Genomic DNA, 20,402 nt, shown 5'->3' with positions numbered 1-20,402 from the left:
GTATAAAGTTGGATTGGAATGTTCCTTTTGTGGTGGGTTTTATTTCAGCTTTGTGGCCAAGAGGACAATGATAGTCAGTAACAGAGGGAATGTAAGGTATGGGACTAGTTGAATGGGGAATTGGGGTTGTGTGTACTCGATCACGGACAGCCCAGGCAGAAAGGGGCTGCCTGGTATGTGGCCTCTTCCGCCTGCTCAGCCAGTCGCTGTATGCCTGGTGACAAGGGCTGTGCCCTCATGTTGACGAGGTTGTGGAGCATGCAGCAGACCACGACTAATTTGAGACGTGCTCTGGTGAGTACTGCAGGACTCCTGCAGAGCGGTCCAGACAGTGGAAGGGTTATTTAAGGACGCCAATGGACTGCTCTATCAGATTCTGTGTGGCAGCATGGCTCTCATTGTATGCGCACTGCCCATGTCTGGTTGGGTTGCGGTGCGAAGTCATGAGCCAGGTGGTCAGTGGATTGACTGGTTTGTCTTGGTAGCTTAAAGACTGAAGGAACAGCAGACTGGCGCAGAATAAAAGCAACACGACTGCTGCCAGGATACCGGACATTTACAATCATGATGTGCTCAGCATGGTCGCACACCAACTGCACATTCAGCGAGTGACCAGCTTTGCGGTTGCGGTACATCTCAGCATTTAGATGCGGCACCCACAAAGCCACGTGTGTGCAGTTGACGGCACACTGCCCCATGGGGAACCCCGCTATCCTGGCAGAGCCACGTGTGTGGAGTTGATGGCACACTGCTCCATGGGGAAGCCCGCTATCCTGGCAGAGCCACGTGTGTGCAGTTGATGGCACACTGCCCCATGGGGAAGCCCGCTATCCTGGCAAAGCCATGTACACGCTCTGCCTGCTTCTCTGGTCAGAGAGAAGACAATGAAGTCCCCTCTCCTGGCATAAAGAGCGCCTGTCACCTCTCTCATGCAGCAATGGACGGCAAACTGGGCGATGTTACAGATGTCGCCTGCTGCAGCCTGGAAAGATCCTGATGTGAGGAAATTCAGGGCCACAGTCACCTTCACAGCCACTGGCAGCACTGCCCTTGCCCTGTGTGAGGCTGCAGGTCTGGCTGCAAGAGGTGGCAAAGTTGTGTGAGTACCTCCTTCATAAAGTGCAGATGCCTCACATACTGCTCGTGGCTGTAAGGCCCGAGGTAGGTAAGGCCTCCTGCTGAGAACCCTTCTCCCCCCCCCTCCTCTTCCCTCTGCAAGCAGCTTCTCTTCTTTGCGGCCTCTGCTCCATCTCCCTGTGATGCTGCAGGCTAAGGGGGATGACCACATGACTGGGATCAAGTGGTCTGACCAGAACCTTTGAAGTTCTTCTCCACGTGCAGCACCACTCCTTACCCACTTTAAACAACTCTAGAAAGCTCCAAACACTCCCACAAACTTCCACAGAGCCAGTAGAAATTAATCGGCAACTAACCGGAGAGTGGTTGCTGATCCCTTTAAATATCGCTGGTAGGCGTCCTTGCTGCTACTGAAAGCATGTTCAGCTATGTGAGGTTAACGCAGGGGCTTAGTTCCAGCGTTGAGGGTGAAAATGGCAGCGCTGGCGTCAAATCAGCATTGTATACTGCTTGACGTCACGATCTGCCGACTCTACATACTTCTGACGCACGCTACCAGCGCCAACGCTAACACCCGTCCAGCATGGCATGCACCAGATTGTGCACGCATGGCGCAGGTGACATTTTTGTCACAAAACGGCACCCATAGCGCTGGAAAACCGGACACTACGCAGACAAATTTTTCGCCCCAAGTATCCAAATCACAATCTTCAGTGAAATGTAGTTTTTAACTTGTGAAAAATTGGCCTTTCTCCCTCATGGGTCAGTAACCCTAGTCATTTTGTCCCAAATGACCTGATATTTTCTTTCAATTCCTTCCCTCACTCTAATACTATGATTTCTCTTGGGGACATTTCAGCATTAACATTTCCAAGTGAGACCATATGACCGTGTTAGCAGGAAATCTTTTCGGTGATAAAGTGGAATACAAATATTTAACAACTAAATACTCGGGCTATTGCCTCTCACTTCAGACTTCTTGGCGACACTGGAGTGACTGGACTATTTCCCAAATGGTACTGCACGGGCACATGGGCTGTTGTAATTGTAACTACTTGATGGTGTGATTTTGTATGTGTGCTGCTGTTCAATGTATAGAATTGAAATGGCTTTGTTTTTCAGTGCTGGTCGCCCTCTATGAGGAGCCAGAGAAGCCCAACAATGCAATGGAGTATCCTTTATTGTGCAGCAACTGTTGTCGCTTCTCTCAGACTTCATTCATAAAGTAATAGTTCAGTAGCAAGACCATTGCATTGCTATGCTGTTGGCAAGCTGAAAGTTTTTTTATTCGTTCTCCGGATGTGGGCATCGCTGCAAATCAGAATTTATTGCCCATCCCTAGTTGCCCTCGAAGGTGCTGATCATGGGCCGCCGCCTACAGCGGCGGGTAATGGGTTGATACAATGGAGTGACTTGCTTGGCCCACTTCACAGGACAGTTAAGAGTCAACCATGTTGGTGTGGGATTGGAGTCATATACCGAGCAGACAGGGTAAAGATAGCAGGTTTCCTTCTCTGAGGGACATCAGTGACCAGTTGGGTATTCTGACAGCTGCACGGTCATTTGTACTGATGCCAGCTTTTTATTTCCAGATTTTTTATTTTGTGACGTGTAGTTAGCAGGAATCCTGTCAGGTGAAGTGTCAGCCTTCCTTGCAATCCTCAGTTTACAGAGGGGGGTGGAGTTTGTGTGGAGTTTGCACATTCTCCCCGTGTTTGCGTGGGTTTCCTCCGGGTGCTCCGGTTTCCTCCCACAGTCCAAAGATGTGCAGGTTAGGTTGATTGGCTATGATAAATTGACCCTTAGTGTTAGGGGGATTAAATACGTGGGGTTACAGGATAGGGTGGGATATGTGTCGGTGCAGGCTCGATGGGCCGAAATGGCCTCTATCTGTGGGGTTTCTGTGATTTCTGTGAGGGGGGGGAGGGTGGGGTGTCCACAATCCCCGGGGTTACAGTGGGGGGGGGTGTGTCCACAATCCCCGGGGTTACAGTGGGGGGTGGGGTGTCCACAATCCCCGGGGTTACAGTGGGGGGGGGGGGGTGGTGTCCACAATCCCCGGGGTTACAGTGCGGGGGGGTCCACAATCCCCGGGGTTACAGTGGGGGGGTGGTGTCCACAATCCCCGGGGTTACAGTGGGGGGTGTGTCCACAATCCCCGGGGTTACAGTGGGGGGGGTGTCCACAATCCCCGGGGTTACAGTGGGGGGGGTGGTGTCTACAATCCCCGGGGTTACAGTGGGGGGGGGGTGTCCACAATCCCCGGGGTTACAGTGGGGGGGGTGTCCACAATCCCCGGGGTTACAGTGGGGGGGGGTCCACAATCCCCAGGGTTACAGTGGGGGGGGGTGTCCACAATCCCCAGGGTTACAGTGGGGGGGGTGTCCGCAATCCCCAGGGTTACAGTGGGGGGGGTGTTGACAATCCCCAGGGTTACAGTGGGGGGGGTGTCCACAATCCCCGGGGTTACAGTGGGGGGCGGGGGTCCACAATCCCCGGGGTTACAGTGGGGGGGTGTCCACAATCCCCGGGGTTACAGTGGGGGGGGGGTGTCCACAATCCCCGTGGTTACAGTGGGGGGGGTGTCCACAATCCCCGGGGTTACAGTGGGGGGCGGGGTGTCCACAATCCCCGGGGTTACAGTGGGGGGTGGGTCCACAATTCCCGGGGTTACAGTGCGGGGGGGGGGGTGTCCACAATCCCCGGGGTTACAGTGGCGGGGGGGGGGGTGTCCACAATCCCCGTGGTTACAGTGGGGGGGGGTGTCCACAATCCCCGGGGTTACAGTGGGGGGGGGGTGTCCACAATCCCCGTGGTTACAGTGGGGGGTGTGTCCACAATCCCCGGGGTTACAGTGGGGGGGGGGTGTCCACAATCCCCGTGGTTACAGTGGGGGGGGTGTCCACAATCCCCGGGGTTACAGTGGGGGGGGGGGTGTCCACAATCCCCGGGGTTACAGTCGGGGGGGGGTGTCCACAATCCCCGGGGTTACAGTGGGGGGTGGGTCCACAATCCCCGGGGTTACAGTGGGGGGTGGGTCCACAATTCCCGGGGTTACAGTGCGGGGGGGGGGGGTGTCCACAATCCCCGGGGTTACAGTGGCGGGGGGGGGTGTGTCCACAATCCCCGGGGCTACAGTGGGGGGGGGTGTCCACAATCCCCGGGGTTACAGTGGGGGGGGGTGTCCACAATCCCCGGGGTTACAGTGGGGGGGTGTCCACAATCCCCGGGGTTACAGTGGGGGGGGGTGTCCACAATCCCCGTGGTTACAGTGGGGGGGGTGTCCACAATCCCCGGGGTTACAGTGGGGGGCGGGGTGTCCACAATCCCCGGGGTTACAGTGGGGGGGGGGTGTCCACAATCCCCGGGGTTACAGTCGGGGGGGGGGGTGTCCACAATCCCCGGGGTTACAGTGCGGGGGGGCGGTGTCCACAATACCCGGGGTTACAGTGGGGGGGGGGTGTCCACAATCCCCGGGGTTACAGTGGGGGGGGGGTGTCCACAATCCCCGGGGTTACAGTGCGGGGGGGGGGGTGTCCACAGTACCCGGGGTTACAGTCGGGGGGGGGGTCCACAATCCCCGGGGTTACAGTGGGGGGGGGGTGTCCACAATCCCAGGGGTTACAGTGGGGGGGGCGGTACTGCCCTGCCGTATCGTGGAGCGGCCTCGCTCAGTTATCAGGCTGCTGAGTCTACCATAGAAGTTTGGCTCCATGAATCCTACTTTCACCTTGATCACTCTATATATGCTGTGGTGGTGTGACAATCCCACTGTATTACGAGGTGCTTTGTTACTTTCCTTAATATATGTACTAGTTTCTTGAAACAGCATTTGGGAACAGCAGGCCCCGAGACTGCAGATGTGGAAACACTACGACTTGAAGTGACAGAACTGAGGCAGAAATATGAGGCACTGCTGGAGGAAAATAAGGAATTAAAAGCTAAGGTAATGGATCATAGAAAGAAAGACTTGCATTTATATAGCACCTTTCACGACCTCAGGATGTCCCAAAGCGCTTTACAGCCAATGAAGTACTATTTGAAGTGGAGTCACTGTTGTAATGTGGGATACGCAGCAGCCAATTTGTACACCGCAAGCTCCCACAAACAGCAATGTGATACTGACCAGATAGTCTGTTTTTGTGAAGTTGATTGAGGGATAAATATTGGCCAGGACACCGGGGAGAACTCCACTGCTCTTCGAAATAACGCCATGAGATCTTTTACGTCCACCTGAGAGAGCAGACGGGGCCTCGGTTTAACGTCTCGTCTGAAAGACGGCACCTCTGACAGTGCTGCACTCCCTCAGGACTGTGCTGGAGTGTCCGCCTTGATTTTTGTGCTCACGGTGGCATAGTGGTTAGCACTGTTGCCTCACAGCGCCAGGGACCCGGGTTCGAATCCGGCCTCGGGTGACTGTCTGTGTGGAGTTTGCACATTCTCCCCGTGTTTGCGTGGGTTTCCTCCGGGTGCTCCGGTTTCCTCCCACAGTCCAAAGATGTGCAGGTTAGGTTGATTGGCTATGATAAATTGACCCTTAGTGTTAGGGGGATTAAATACGTGGGGTTACGGGGATAGGGTGGGATATGTGTTGGTGCAGGGGTTACGGGGATCGGGTGGGATATGTGTCGGTGCAGGCTCGATGGGCCGAAATGGCCTCTATCTGCACTGTGGGGTTTCTGTGATTCTGTGAAGTCTCTGGAGTGGGACTTGAACACATGACCTTCTGACTCCGAGGCGAGAGTGCTACCACCCCTGAGTGCTGTATGCTGAGTAATGAACATCACCTCGCACAATGTCCATGGGATAGTCAGTCATTGTGTGAAGTCCTTTGAGATGCTTCAATGTGATGAGACTATATGAATGTAATCAGATTTTATTAAGTATACAAACCTCAACAACTAGAATGAGGACAAGGAAGGATCCTTGACGAAGTATATTCTATGTTAACACCACGGGTGGTTTTATGTGCAAGTGCAAGACCTTGATGGTGCCACACGCTGGACAAATTTCAGAGGAACAGATTAGATACTTCACCCTATGGTTAGAAAATGGTGTAGCAGGGAGGGTTTCATATTCCTAGGACGTTGGGACAGGCTGTGGGGCAGGGGAAGCTCAACAGATGGAATGAGCTTCATCTCAACCAAACTAGTGCCAATGTCCTTGCAGGTACTGCAATTAGGGAACTGGAGGAGGCTTTAACCTGGTATGGCGAGGGAAGGGATAAGATTAAATAATAGTGCGACAGAAAGCCATCTAAAATACTACATCATGGCAGCAGCATGGAGACACGTTCAAGAAACTAATAGAGAAGGAAAAAGAAAACTAGAAAGCAGTCATACACTGATGAGTATGACTGCGTTAGGGCTGTCGCGTCTGCCAATGTGTAAAGCATCCCGTCTTTCGGATGAGAGGTTAAATCGAGGCCTCGTCTGCTCTCTCAGGCGGCATTAAAGATCCCATGGCACTATTTTGAAGAGCAGCAGGGTGGTTAACCCCTCCTTGAACAGAGGTCCAACCAGTCCCCATCCACCACCACCACCCTCCTCCGCCTGGCTGAACTTGTTCTCACATTGAACAACTTTTCCTTTGACTCCACTCACTTCCTCCAAATTAAAGGTGTTGTTATGGGAACCCCCATAGGTCCTAGCTATGCCTGCCTTTCCGTGGGATATGTGGAACATTCTTTGTTCCAGTCCTACTCGGGTCCCCTCCCTCACCTCTTTTTCCGGTACATCGATGACTGTATCGGTGCCATTTCCTGCTCTCGCCCTGAACTAGACAATTTCATTCACTTTGCTTCCAATTTCCACCCTTCCCTCACCTTCACATGGTCCATCTCCGAATCTTCCTTTCCCTTCCTTGACTTCTCCGTCTCCATTTCTGGGGATAGGCTATCGACCAACATCCACTTTCAGCCTACTGACTCCCACAGCTACCTGGACTACACTTCCTCCCACCCTGCTTCCTGTAAGGACTCTATTCCATTCTCCCAGTTTCTCCGTCTCCGACGATGCCACCTTCCATACTAGTGCTTCCAATATGTCTTCCTTTTTCTTCAACCCAGAATTCCCCTCTACGATGGTTGACACGGCCCTTGACCGTGTCCGTTCTATTTCCTGCACTTTTGCTCTCGCCCCTTCCCCTCCCTCCCAGATCGGGTTCCCCTTGTCCTCACCTTTCACCCCACCAGCCTCCACGTTCAATGGATCATCCTCCGCCATTTCCGCCACCTCCAGCGTGATCCCACCAACAAACACATCTTCCCCTCACCTCCCCTTTCAGCATTCTGAAGGGACCGCTCCCTCCGCGACACCCTAGTCCATTCCTCTATCACCCCCAACACCCCTTCCCCTTCGCCCGGCACCTTCCCATGCAAGCACAGGAGATGCAACACCTGCCCTTTTACCTCCTCCCTTCCCACTGTCCAAGGCCCCAAACACCCCTTCCAGGTGAAACAGCGATTTACTTGTACTTCTTGCAATTTAATATACTGTATTCGCTGCTCACGATGCGGTCTCCTCTACATTGGGGAGACCAAACGCAGATTGGGTGACTGCTTTGCGGAACACCTCCGTTCAGTCCGTAAGGGTGACCCCGAGCTTCCGGTCGCCTGTCACTTTAATTCTCCGCTCCACTCCCGCTCAGACCTCACCGTCCTCGGCCTCTTGCATTGTTCCAATGAAGCTCAACATAAGCTCGAGGAACAGCACCTCATCTTTCCATTAGGCACTTTACAGTCTTCTGGACTCAACATCGAGTTCAACAATTTCAGATTATAACCTCGGCCCCTACTCTGTTTTTTCCCATTTATTTTTCTCTCTCCCACAGGGCAGCTGTCTTTCACTCTGCCAGTGCCATTTACACTTCATCTAGAGCCATCCTTTGTTTCTTAACTTGTCCCGTTACCATCTCCTTTTGCCTTGCACCATCTCTTAATGTCTCTTAATCTCTCCTGCCTTCCACCCTATCACAGACCTTCCCTTTTGTTCTTTCCACCCTTCCCCCCTGTCCCGGCCCCCACACTTGCTTAAAACCTGTTCCATCTCCAGCTTTTTCCAGTTCTGAGGAAGGGTCATCGAGCTGAACCATTAACTCTGTTTCTCTCTCTACAGATGCTGCCTGACCTGCTGAGTATTTCCAGCATTTTCTGTTTTTATTTCAAAAGTACTTCATTGGCAGTAAAGCGCTTTGGGACGTCCTGGGGTTGTGAAAGGTGCTATAGAAATGCTTTTTTTCCCTTTCTAAAGCGTTAGAAATTGATTTGGGGAATTAGAGGTACTAATGAGAATGGAGGAACATAATCCTCAGCAGAAATTTGATTTGATTTCAGCCAGGGCAAGTCTCGGAATGAAATATTCTGGGTTCCAAACTATTTAGGAGAAATAAGAAGGGAAAAAAAGAGAGGTGGTTTGGCCTCTTTAATTAAGTACACAATTTAACCATAGAAAGGTAAGTTATTAATGGTGGTGCTGAGACATAGTCTGGTTTGAATTACACAGCAAGGGAATCGGTTACCATGTTTGGATTATGCCACGGACCACCTAATAATGGAAATGATAGTGGATAAGATTTATAGACATTTTAAAGGTTTGCAGTATTAAGAGATGTAATAAACTGGATGGATGAGTGCTTAATCATAAATTAGTTTGTTCAAATCTGATGAGGTTCTTAGAATCATAGAAACTAACAGCACAGAAGGAGGCCATTCGGCCCGTCGTGCCTGTACTGGCTCTTTGAAAGAGCAGCCTTGCTTAGTCCCAGACCCCCGCTTTTTGTCCGTAACCCTGTAAGTTCCTCCTCCTCGAGTACCTGTCCAACTCCTTTTTAAAATTATTTATCGAATCCGCATCCACCACCTTTTCAGGGAAAGCGTTCCAGATCCCGACAACTCTGAGTGAAAATATTTCTCCTCATCTCCCCTCTCGATCTTTTGTCAATGATTTAAATTGACGACCTCTGGTTATTGACCCACTCGCCAGAGGGAACAGCTTTTCTCCATCAAAACCTCTCATCATCTTGAAAACCTCGATTAGGCCACCTCTTAACCTTCGCCGTTCCAAGGAGAACAGTCCGAACTTTTCCAACCTCTCCTCATAACTGAAGTCCCTCATCCCTGGTAACATCCTGGTAAACCCACTCTGCACCCTTTCTAAGGCCTTTACATCTTTCCTGAAGTGTGGGGCCCAGAATTGTCCACAATACCCCAGCTGAGGCCTAACCAATGATTTATAAAGTTCGAGCCTGATCTCCTTGTTTTTATATTCTATCCCTCTGTTTATTAACCCAAGTAACACATATGCTTTTAACCACCTTATCAACTTGCCCTGCCACCTTTAAGGATTTGTGTATATGAACACCAAGGTCTCTCTGCTCATCTACACTTTTCAAAATTGTGCTATTTATAGTTTACTGTCTTTCCATATTAGTCCTCCCAAAGTGCATCACTCCACACTTCTCTGCACTGAACTCCACCTGCCGTGCTTCTGCCCATTTCACCATCCTGAAGTCTATAACTATCATCATCACTATCTACTACTTTACCAAGTTTTGTGTATCATCTGTAAACTTTATAATGCTGCTCCCTACACCCGAGTCTCAGTTGTTTATAAAAATTTAAGAGAGTAATGGACCCAAAACGGACCCTTGGGGAACACCTCTGGAAAACACCCATCCACCACCACCCTTTGCTTCCTGTCACTGAGCCAATTCCATATCCATACCACCACTGTCCCCTTAATTCCATGGGCTTCCATCTTAATAAGCCTCCTGTGCGGCACTTTGTCGAATGCCTTCCGAAAGTCCATATAAGCAACATCTACTGCACTACCCTGATCAACCTTCTCTGTTACCTCATCAAAGAATTCAATCAAGTTAGTCAGGCACAATTTGCCTTTAACAAATCGATGCTGGCTCCTTGATTAACCTATGTCTTTCCAAATGAAAGCTTATTTTGTCCCTAATAATGGTTTCCAATAACTTCCCTACCACTGATGTTAGGCTGACTGGCCTGTTGTTTCCTGGCCTATCCCTCTCCCCTTTCTTGACTAGTGATATAACATTAGCAATACTCCAGTCCTCTGGCACTACTGCATACAGGAACACTGGGATTGTGACCAGTGCCTCTGCTATTTCTACCTTTGCTTCTTTCACCAACCTAGGATGCATTCCATCTGGACCAGGTGACCTACCAACTTTCAATAATCTTTTTAGTACGTCTTCTCTATCTATTATTATCCTGTCCATAACTTCCCTCTCCTCTTTTAATGTAGCCTTCATGTCATCCGCTTTCTTTGTGAAGACAGATGCAAACTGCTCATTTAATACTTTAGCCATGTCTTCTGTCTCGGCATGGCTAAAGTATTAAATGAGCAATTTGCATTGGTCTTCACAAAGGAAGCGGATGATGTGAAGGCTACACTAATAGGCCCAACTTTTTCCCCTTGCACTTTATATGTTTATAAAATGTTTTAGGGTTCAATTTAATGCTGCCTGCTATTCTTTTCTCATAACCTCTCTTTGCCTCCTGTAGTAACTTTTTCAGTTCCCTCCTGTACTTTCCAGAATCTTCCTGGTTATTAACTGAATCTTGCTCCTGACATTTGTCATACGCATCCTTTTTTTGCTTTATTATAACTTATTTCCTTTGTCATCCTGGGTGCATTAGCTTTGGATGCTCTACCTTTTCCCTTCAGGGGAATATGCTTCGTTTGTACCTGAACTACCTCTTCCCTGAATGCCCTCCATTGCTCCATTACTGCTCTACCTGCAATCGCCTTTTCCAATCTACCTGTGCTCGGTCCCTTCTTAAATCACTGACATTAGCTCTTCCCCAGTTTAGCATTTTTACCTTCGATATTTTCTGGTCTCTTTCCATAATTACTTTAAACCAAATTATGTTGTGGTCACTATTAGCCAGATAATCTCCGACTGTAACACACTCCACTTGTCCTACTTCATTTCCCAGAACCAGATCCAACACGGCTTCCTTCCTTGTTGGACTGGAGACATATTGATCGAGAAAGTTCTCCTGTAACCATATTAGAAATTTTTCTCCTTCCCCATCCTTAACACTATGTTTTTCCCATTCTATATTAGGGTAATTAAAGTCTCCTAATATTACTACTATATTTTTGTTACATGCTTTTGAAATTTGCTGACAAATCTGCTCATCTATCTCTTGCTCACTGTCATAAACAGTACCCATGGATTGGAGGGTAGCTAATGTTACCCCACTATTCAAAAAAGGTGGTCGAGAAAAAGCGGGGAATTATAGACTGGTAAGCCTGACATCAGTAGTGGGGAAAATGCTAGAGTCTATTATAAAAGATGTAATAGCAGAGCACTTGGAAAGCAGTGACAGGATCGGACAAAGTCAACATGGATTTACAAAAGGTAAATCGTGCTTGACTAATCTACTGGAATTTTTTGAGGATGTAACTGGTAAAATAGATAAGGGAGAACCAGTGGATGTGGTGTATTTGGACTTTCAGAAGGCTTTCGATAAGGTCCCACATAAGAGCGTGCAAAATTAAGGCACATGGGATTGGGGGCAAGGTATTGACTTGGATAGAGAACTGATTGGCGGAGAGAAAGCAAAGAGTTGGAATAAATGGGTCATTTTCCGAGTGGCAGGCAGTGACTAGTGGGGTACCGCAAGGATCGGTCCTAGGAACCCAGCTGTTTACAATATTATATTAATGATCTGGACGAGGGAATTGGATGTAATATCTCCAGATTTGCAGACGACACAAAGCTGGGTGGGAGGGTAAGCTGTGAGGAGGATGTCGTGAAACTCCAGTACGATTTGGGCAGAAACATGGCAAATGCACTATAATGTGGATAAATGTGAGGTTATCCACTTTGGTGGCAAAAACAGGAAGGCAGATTATTATTTGAATGGCAATAGATTGGGAGAAGGGGAAGTGCAAAGAGACCTGGGTGTTCTTGTGCACCAGTCGCTGAAGGTAAGCATGCAGGTGCAGCAGGCGGTTAAGAAGGCAAATGGTATGTTGGCCTTCGTAGCAAGAGGGTTCGAGTACAGGAACAAGGATGTCTTGCTACAGTTGTACAGGGCCTTGGTGAGACCGCACCTTGAGTATTGTGTGCAGTTTTGGTCGCCGAAGGACGTTCTTGCTATGGAAGGAGTGCAGCGAAGATTCACCAGGCTGATACCTGGGATGGCAGGAATGACGTATGAGGAGAGATTGTGTCGATTGGGCTTATACTCACTGGAGTTTAGAAGATTGAGAGGGGATCTCATCGAAACCTATAAAATTCTGTCAGGCCTGGACAGACTAGATGCAGGAAGGATGTTTCTGATGGCCGGGGAGTCCAGAACCAAGGGTCATAGTCTAAGGATAAGGGGTAAGCCATTTAGGACTGAAATTAGGAGGAATTTCTTCACCCAGAGAGTGGTGAACCTGTGGAATTCTCTGCCACAGAGGGCGGTGGAGGCCAGTTCATTAAATATATTCAAGAAAGAGTTGGATATATATCTTAAGGCTAAAGGGATCAAGGGATATGGGGAGAAGGCAGGGACAGGGTACTGAATTTGGATGATCAGCCATGATCTCATTGAATGGCGGAGCAGGCTCGAATGGCCTACTCCTGCTCCTATCTTTTATGTTTCTATGTAAATCTCATCATCAAGAAACTACCTATGAAATAACACTGGACGGCCAGCTGGTGGCGCCGTCCAAGGAGTATAAATACTCGGGCGTCGGCCCCAGATTGCCAGGGACCTTTTGTAAGACAAGGAACTAGTGAAGTACAACTAGACCTCCATGTTCTGAAACAAGTTGATTAAAGCCTTGCTTTATGCTCAAACCAAGTGCGGAGTGAGTTTTATTACGTCACTCACTGTTTGGAGCTCAGCAACGTAACGGCTCCCTGTTCCTCAACTCAAGCCAAATAGATTCAGTCCTAGAACCATCGAGTAAATCCTTTCTATTTAGAACTGTTAACATCATTCATTATCAATACTGCCATGCCCCCTCCTCTTTTTTCCTTCTCTATCATTCCTGAATACTTGGTAACCAGGAATATTAAGAACCCATTTCTGGCGTCGTTTGAGCCATGTCTCTGTTAATGCAAACACGTCATAATCCCATGCAGCAATTTGTGCTGCCAGCTCACCAACTTTATTAGTGACACTGTAGACATTGTCATACATACAATTTAACTGTTGCACACAATGCTAGATCTGCTCTGGGAAACAAAGCAAGACAAAGAGCATCTTGAAAATAAAATGCCTGGGAAATAATGACCAGAACTTCATTAGGTTTCCATTGAAAATGAGCAAAAGGAGTCCAAAATAAAGGTGTTTGGTTGGAAGCTAGCTGATTTCAATGGGGTCAGAAGGGAACCAGCCCAGATTAATTTATTAAATACAAAAAATGATTTATATGCAACTCTTGGCTAAATCAAGGATGGGAGTCAGGTGAGGGGAAATTTAGAAATCTAAAGAGAAAGGTCAAAGCAATAGAGCAGTGTAGCGATTTGAGTAAAAATAAGCAGAGTGTGACAGAAAGGGACAGAGAGTTTAATGGTAGCAGTGCAGCAGAGAATAAGGTCAAAGCAGGGAATAATGGTAAAAAAATTAGATTAAAGGCTCTTGTTACGAATGCTTCATGCATTCAGATAAAGATAGACAAACTAGTGGCACAAATAGAGATACATGGGTTTTATCCAATAGCCATTACAGAGACGTGGTTGCAAGGTGACCAAGGTTGGGTACTTAATGTTTCCAAAGACAGGCAGAATGGAAAAGGAGGGGCAGTAGCCCTGGTAATAAAGGATGACATAAGGACAGTAACGAGAAAGAATCTCGGCTCGGAAGATCAGGAAGTAGAATCAATATAGGTGGAGATAAGGAATAACAAGGGGCAGAAAACACTGGTAGGAGTGGTATATAGGCCCCCTAACCTAATAATCAAGAAATATAGGCGCTTGTAACAAAGGTAATGCAATAATCGTGGGTACTTTAATCTTCATATAGACTGGACAAATCAAATTGTCAAAGGTACCTTGGAGGACGAGTTCATGGAATGCATTCGGGACAGTTTCCCAGAACAATATGTCATGGAACCAACCAGGGAACTGGCTATTTTAGATCTTATATTGTGTAATGAGACAGGGTTAATTAACAATCGCACAGTAAAGGATCCTCTGGGAAGAGTGATCATAATATAGAATTTCACATTCAGTTTGAGAGTGACTTGCCTAAGTACGAAACTACTGTCTTAAACTTAAATAAAGCCAATTACATAGGTATGAGGGGTGAGTTGGCTAAGATACATTGGAAAATAGATTAAAAGGTATGGCGGTAGAAAAGCAGTGGCTAGCATTAAAAAAAAGTCATAATTCTCAACAAAAATACATTCCATTGAGAAACAAAAACTCCACGGGAAAAGTCATCGAGTCATAACGGCACAGAAGGAGGCCATTTGGCCCATCGAGTCTGTGCTGGCTCTCTGTAGAGCAATCCAGTCAGTCCCATTCCCCCGCTCAATCCCCGTAGCCCTGCAGGTTTATTTCCCTTAAGTGCCTATCCAGTCTCCCCTTGAAAACATTGAGTGTGTCCGCTTCCACCACTTCCGTCGGGAGCGAGTTCCAGACCCTCACCACTCGCTGCATAAAGTTTTTCCTCACATCCCCCCTGTATCTCTTGCCCAAAACCTTAAATCTGTGTCCCCTAGTCCTTGTACCATCAACTAGTGGGAACAGCCTTTCACTGTCTAGCCTATCCAAACCCGTCATAATCTTGTACACCTCTATCAAATCACCCCGCAACCCCCTTTGCTCTAATGAAAACAAATCCAGCTTCTCCAACCTGTCCTTGTAGCTAAGATCCCCATCCCCGGAACCATTCTGGTAAATCTCTGCACCCTCTCAAGGGCCTTCACATCCTTCCTAAAGTGTCGTGACCAGAACTGGATGCAATACTCCAGTAGTGGCCTAACCAGCGCTTTATAAAGGTTCAGCATAACTTCTCTACTTTTGTACTCAATACCTCGATTTATGAAACCCAAGATCCCATATGCTTTGTTAACCACTCTCTCAATATGTCCCGCCACCTTCAGGGACCTATGCACATTAACTCCCAGGTCCCTCTGTCCCTGCACACTCTTTAAAACTGTGCCATCCATCCGTAGCTAACTAAAGAAGTTAAGGATAGCATTAGATTGAAAGAAGAAGCTTATAATGTTGCGAAGAATAGTAGTAAGCCTGAGGATTGGGAAAGTTTCAGAAACCAGCAAAGGATGACCAAAAAATTGATAAAAAGGGAAAAAATAGAATGAGATAAAACTAGCAAGAAATATAAAATCAGATTGTAAGAGCTACAAGTATGTAAAAAGGGAAGAGAGTAGCAAAACTAAACGTTGGGCCCTTAGAGGCTGAGACAGGAGAAATGATTATGGGGAATAAGGAAATGGCAGAAACGTTAAACAAATATTTTGTATCTGTCTTCACAGTAGAAGACACAAAAAGCATATCAAAAATGGTGGGGAACCAAGGGCCTAATGAGAGTGAGGAACTTAACGTAATTAATATTAGTTGAGAAAAAGTACTAGAGATACTAATGGGACTAAAAGCTGACAAATCCCCAGGACCTGACGGCCTACACCCTAGGGTTCTAAAAGAGCTGGCTGAAGAGATAGTGGATGCATTGGTTGTGATCTTCCAAAATTCCCTCGAGTCTAGAACGGTCCCAGCGGATTGGAAGGTAGCAAATGTAACACCGCTATTCAAGAAAGGAGGGAGAGAAAAAACAGAACTACAGACCAGTTAGCCTGACCTCAGTCGTCGGGAAAATGCTGGAATCCATTGTTAAGGAAGTGGTAACAGGGCACTTAGAAAATCATAACATGATTAGGCAGAGTCAACATGGTTTTATCAAAGGGAAATCGTGTTTGACAAATTTATTAGAGTTTTTTGAGGATGTAACTAGCAGGGAACCAGTGGATGTAGTATATTTTGATTTCCAAAAGGCATTCGATAAGGTGTCACTTCAAAGGTTATTACACAAGATAAGGGCTCATGGGATTGGGGGTAATATAGTAGCATGGATAGAGGATTGGTTAATGGACAGAAAACAGAGCAGGGATAAATGGATCTTTTTCTGGTTGGCAGGCTGTAACTAGTGGGGTGCCGCAAGGATCGGTGCTGGGGCCTCAGCTATTTACAATCTATATTAATGACCTAGATGAAGGGACCAAGTGTAATGTATCCAAGTTTGCTGACGATACAAAGCTCGGTGGGACAGTAAGCTGTGAGGAGAACACAGAGTCTGCAAAGGGATATAGATAGACTAAGTGAGTAAGACGGAGATGAGGAGGAATTTCTTCACTCAGAGGGTTGTGAATCTTTGGAATTCTTTGCCCCAGAGGGCTGTGAATGCTGAGTCTTTGAGTATATTCAAGGCTGAGATCGATTGTTGGACTCTAGGGGAATCAAGGGATATGGAGACAGGCGGGAAAGTGGAGTTGAGGTCGATGATCCGCCATGATCTTATTGAATGGCAGAGCAGACTAAAGGGGCCGTATGGCCTACTCCTGCTCCTATTTCTTATGTTTGACACTGGACCCTCCTCATAAACTTCAAAACCCTAGGAGTGCTCCCGCGCTGTGGGCCTCCCAGTCCTGCTAGACCCAGGGACTCCATCCCAGAGTGGCCCAATGCTGAAAACATCCCTTATATTTTATAAAACCTCTAACTTGCTGTGGGTAACTCCATCAAACATTCGTTTCTGGATGTGAAATAACCGAGCCGCTAGCTGTCGTGATCATTTCTGCAGTGGTTAACACACCTTTCAGTTATAATTTGGTAAATAAACCATTTATCAAATTAAATTTCACATCATTCAAGTTCTATATCAAATTAAATTTAACATTTAAAAAATTACTTCTTATCTTTCTTCCCCCAGGCTCTTTTGCCAATTATCTTAAATCTGTGTCCTCTGGTTACCGACCCTCCTGCCAGTGGAAACAGTTTCTCCTTATTTACTCCATCAAAACCCCTCATAATTTTGAACACCTCTATCAAATCTGCTCTAAGGAGAACAACTCCAGTCTCTCCACATAACTGATGTCCCTCATCCCTGTAAATCTCCTCTGCACCCTCTCTAAGGCCTTCACATCCTTCCTAAAGTGTGGTGCTCAATTGGACACAATACAGCTGAGGCCTAACCAGTGATTTATAAAGATTTACCAGAACTTCCTTGCTTTTGTACTCTCTGCATTTATAAAGCCATGGATCCCGTATGCTTTTTTAAAAACAATCCATATCAACCTGCCCTGCCACCATCAAAAATTTGTGCATATAACCCCCAGGTCTCTCTGTTCCTGCACCCTCTTTAAAATTGTACCATCTAATTTACATTGCCTCTCCTAATTTTTCCTTCCAAAATGCATCACCTCACACTTCTCTGCTTTAAATTTCATCTGCCACGTGTCTGCCCATTTCACCAGTCTGTCTATGCCCTCCTGAAGTCTGTTACTCGCCTCCTCAGTGTTCACTGCATTTCCGAGTTTCGTGTCACCAGCAGACTTTGAAATTATGCCTTGTATACCCAGGTAATTAATATATATCAAAACGAGCAGTGGTCCTCATACCGACCCCTGGGGAACACCACTGTATACTTCCCTCCAGTCTGAAAAACAACCGTTCACCATTACTCTGTTTCCTGTCTCTGAGCCAATTGGTTGGGGAAAAAATGGTAACTGAGCAGTTGGAGATATTTGAACATGAGGTGGGTATGGTTTAGGTTAAATATATTCCTAAGAGAAGTAAAGGGGTTCATCAAAGACTGGGGTCCCTGGATAAGTCGGTTTGAGGGTACAGGAGCCTAGTGCTCATGATACTGGACTAGAAACCAATGTTCCCTGTCATTTTACTTTGGGCCGAGGCTGCGCGGGACCCCCGGAGCGCTGCGCGGCCATGCAGCTTACCGGGAACATTGGTCGTGACTTCCAGTCCCAATAGAGCAAATTGTGAAATTGAATTCAATAAATCTGGTGATTTTTGGGCTGGCACCAAGAAAGCTGCCAGATTGTTCCAAGAACCCAATTGCTTCACTGATATCGTTGAGGCCTCCCCGATCCAGTCTGACATCATGTGATTTCAATCCCACACTATGTGGTTGATGATTAATGCCCTCAAGACAACTATCGATAGGCAACAAATACTGCCTTGCCAGTGTCACCCAGATCCCAAGAACAATTTTGTTAATGAGATTTAGATAGATATACAGAAAAAGGAGAAAGATATGAAAAGGGAGATTAGAATAGCCAAGAGAAAGTATGAAAGAAGATCGGCAGTTGACATAAACTGTCTTTTATAAGCACGTAAGCATAAGAAGGATTGTTAAAGAAGGATATGTACCACTTAAAGGATGTAGGGAACCATATTATACCTCAGTGAGGTAATGGCCGAGATGTTCAATAACGGTTTTACTTTTGTGTTTACAGAAGGTGGTGTGGGAGAGGCACCACTAAAGAGAAATGGAGAAAGACGATGCGGACATAGAAATCGGGCAAGGGGACTGTGACATACTTGAACATATTAGCATCGAGAGGGAGGAGGTGCTAGCGGTTTTAGCAGGCCAAAAAGTGGATAAATCCCCAGGCCCGGACGAGATGTATCCCAGGCTGCTGTGGGAGGCAAAGGAGGAGATTGCAGGGGCTCTGACACAAATTTTCAGAACCTCTCTGGCCACAGGGGATGTACCAGAGGACTGGAGAACAGCTAACGTAGTACCATTATACAAGAAGGGTAGCAGGGATAAACCAGGGAATTACAGGCCAGTGAGCCTAACATCTGTGGTAGGGAAATTATTGGAAAAAATTCTGAGGGACAAAATTAGTCTCCACTTGGAGAGGCAAGGATTAATCGGGGATAGTCAGCATGGCTTTGTCAAGGGTAAATCATGTCTGACAAATCTGATTGAATTTTTCGAGGGGGTGACTAGGGGAGTGGATGAGGGAAATGCTGTGGATGTGGTTTACATGGACTTCAGTAAAGCTTTTGACAAAGTCCCGCATAGGAGACTGGTCAAGAAGGTAAGAGCCCATGGGATCCAGGGTGCCTTGGCGCGTTGGATCCTAAACTGGCTGAGTGGCAGGAGGCAGAGGGTGATGGTCGAAGGTTGCTTTTGTGACTGGAAGCCTGTGTCCAGTGGGGATCGGTGCTGGGTCCCTTGTTGTTTGTGATCTACATAAATGATTTGGATGAGAATGTAAAAGGTATGATCAGTAAGTTCGCAGATGACACGAAAATTGGTGGGGTGGTAAATTGCGAGGAGGAAAGCCTCAGGCTACAGGACGATATAAACGGGTTGGTCAGATGGGCGGAAAAGTGGCAAATGGAATTTAACCCTGAAAAGTGCGAGGTGATGCATTTTGGACGGACAAATAGGGCAAGGGAATACACAATGAGTGATAGGACCCTAGGAAGTACAGAGGGTCAGAGGGACCTTGGTGTACATGTACATAGATCCCTGAAGGCAGCGGAACAGGTAGATAAGGTGGTTAAAAAGGCATATGGGATACTTGCCTTCATTAGCCGAGGCATAGAATATAAGAGCAGGGAGGTTATGATGGAGCTGTACAAAACGCTGGTGAGGCCACAGCTGGAGTACTGTGTGCAGTTCTGGTCACCTCACTATAGGAAGGATGTGATTGCTTTGGAGAGGGTGCAGAGAAGATTCACCAGGATGTTACCTGGGATGGAGCGCCTCAGCTATGAAGAAAGACTAAACAGGCTGGGATTGTTTTCCTTGGAGCAAAGAAGGCTGAGGGGGGACCTGATTGAGGTGTACAAAATGATGATGGGCATAGATAGGGTAGACAAAGAGGAACTTTTCCCCTTTAGTAGGGGGGTCAATAACAAGGGGGCATAGATTCAGGGTAAGGGGCAGGAGATTTAGAGGGGATTTGAGGAGGAACTTTTTCACCCAGAGGGTGGTTGGAATGTGGAACTCAATGCCTAAAAGGGTGGTAGAGGCAGGAACCCTCACAACATTCAAGAAGCATTTGGATGAGCACTTGAAATGCCATTGCATACAAGGCTATGGACCAAATGCTGGAAAATGGGATTAGACTGGACAGGGATGGATGGGCGGCGCAGACACGATGGGCCGAAGGGCCTCTTTCTGTGCTGTAAAACTCTATGACTATTCTATGACTATTCAAAAAGAACCTTAAAGAAAAAATTTAGTGATTGAAAGAGGAACAGTCACCAGGGCCAGATGGTACCCATCCCAGAATATTGAGGAAGATTGGGGAGGAGACAACAGAGATGCTAACTGTAATTTTCCATAAGTC

General features: G+C 47.3%; 1 protein-coding gene across 1 annotated transcript in view; it reads left to right on the top strand.

Annotated features, from left to right (window-relative positions):
• mycbp (MYC binding protein) overlaps positions 1-20,402 on the top strand; it is a 42,807-nt gene that overhangs the window by 14,221 nt on the left and 8,184 nt on the right. The window contains exons 3-4 of the mRNA XM_085962120.1: positions 2,200-2,248; positions 4,894-5,023. Coding sequence (XP_085818246.1) covers positions 2,200-2,248; positions 4,894-5,023 — 179 coding nt within the window. The remainder of the gene's footprint in view (positions 1-2,199; positions 2,249-4,893; positions 5,024-20,402) is intronic.

Source organism: Somniosus microcephalus, chromosome 19 (assembly GCF_052327205.1).
Source record: "Somniosus microcephalus isolate GS21.2 chromosome 19, FLI_Smic_1.0, whole genome shotgun sequence".
Taxonomy (NCBI): domain Eukaryota; kingdom Metazoa; phylum Chordata; class Chondrichthyes; order Squaliformes; family Somniosidae; genus Somniosus; species Somniosus microcephalus.
Note: the sequence above shows the minus strand (reverse complement) of the source record. Positions and strands in the feature narration are given on the sequence as shown.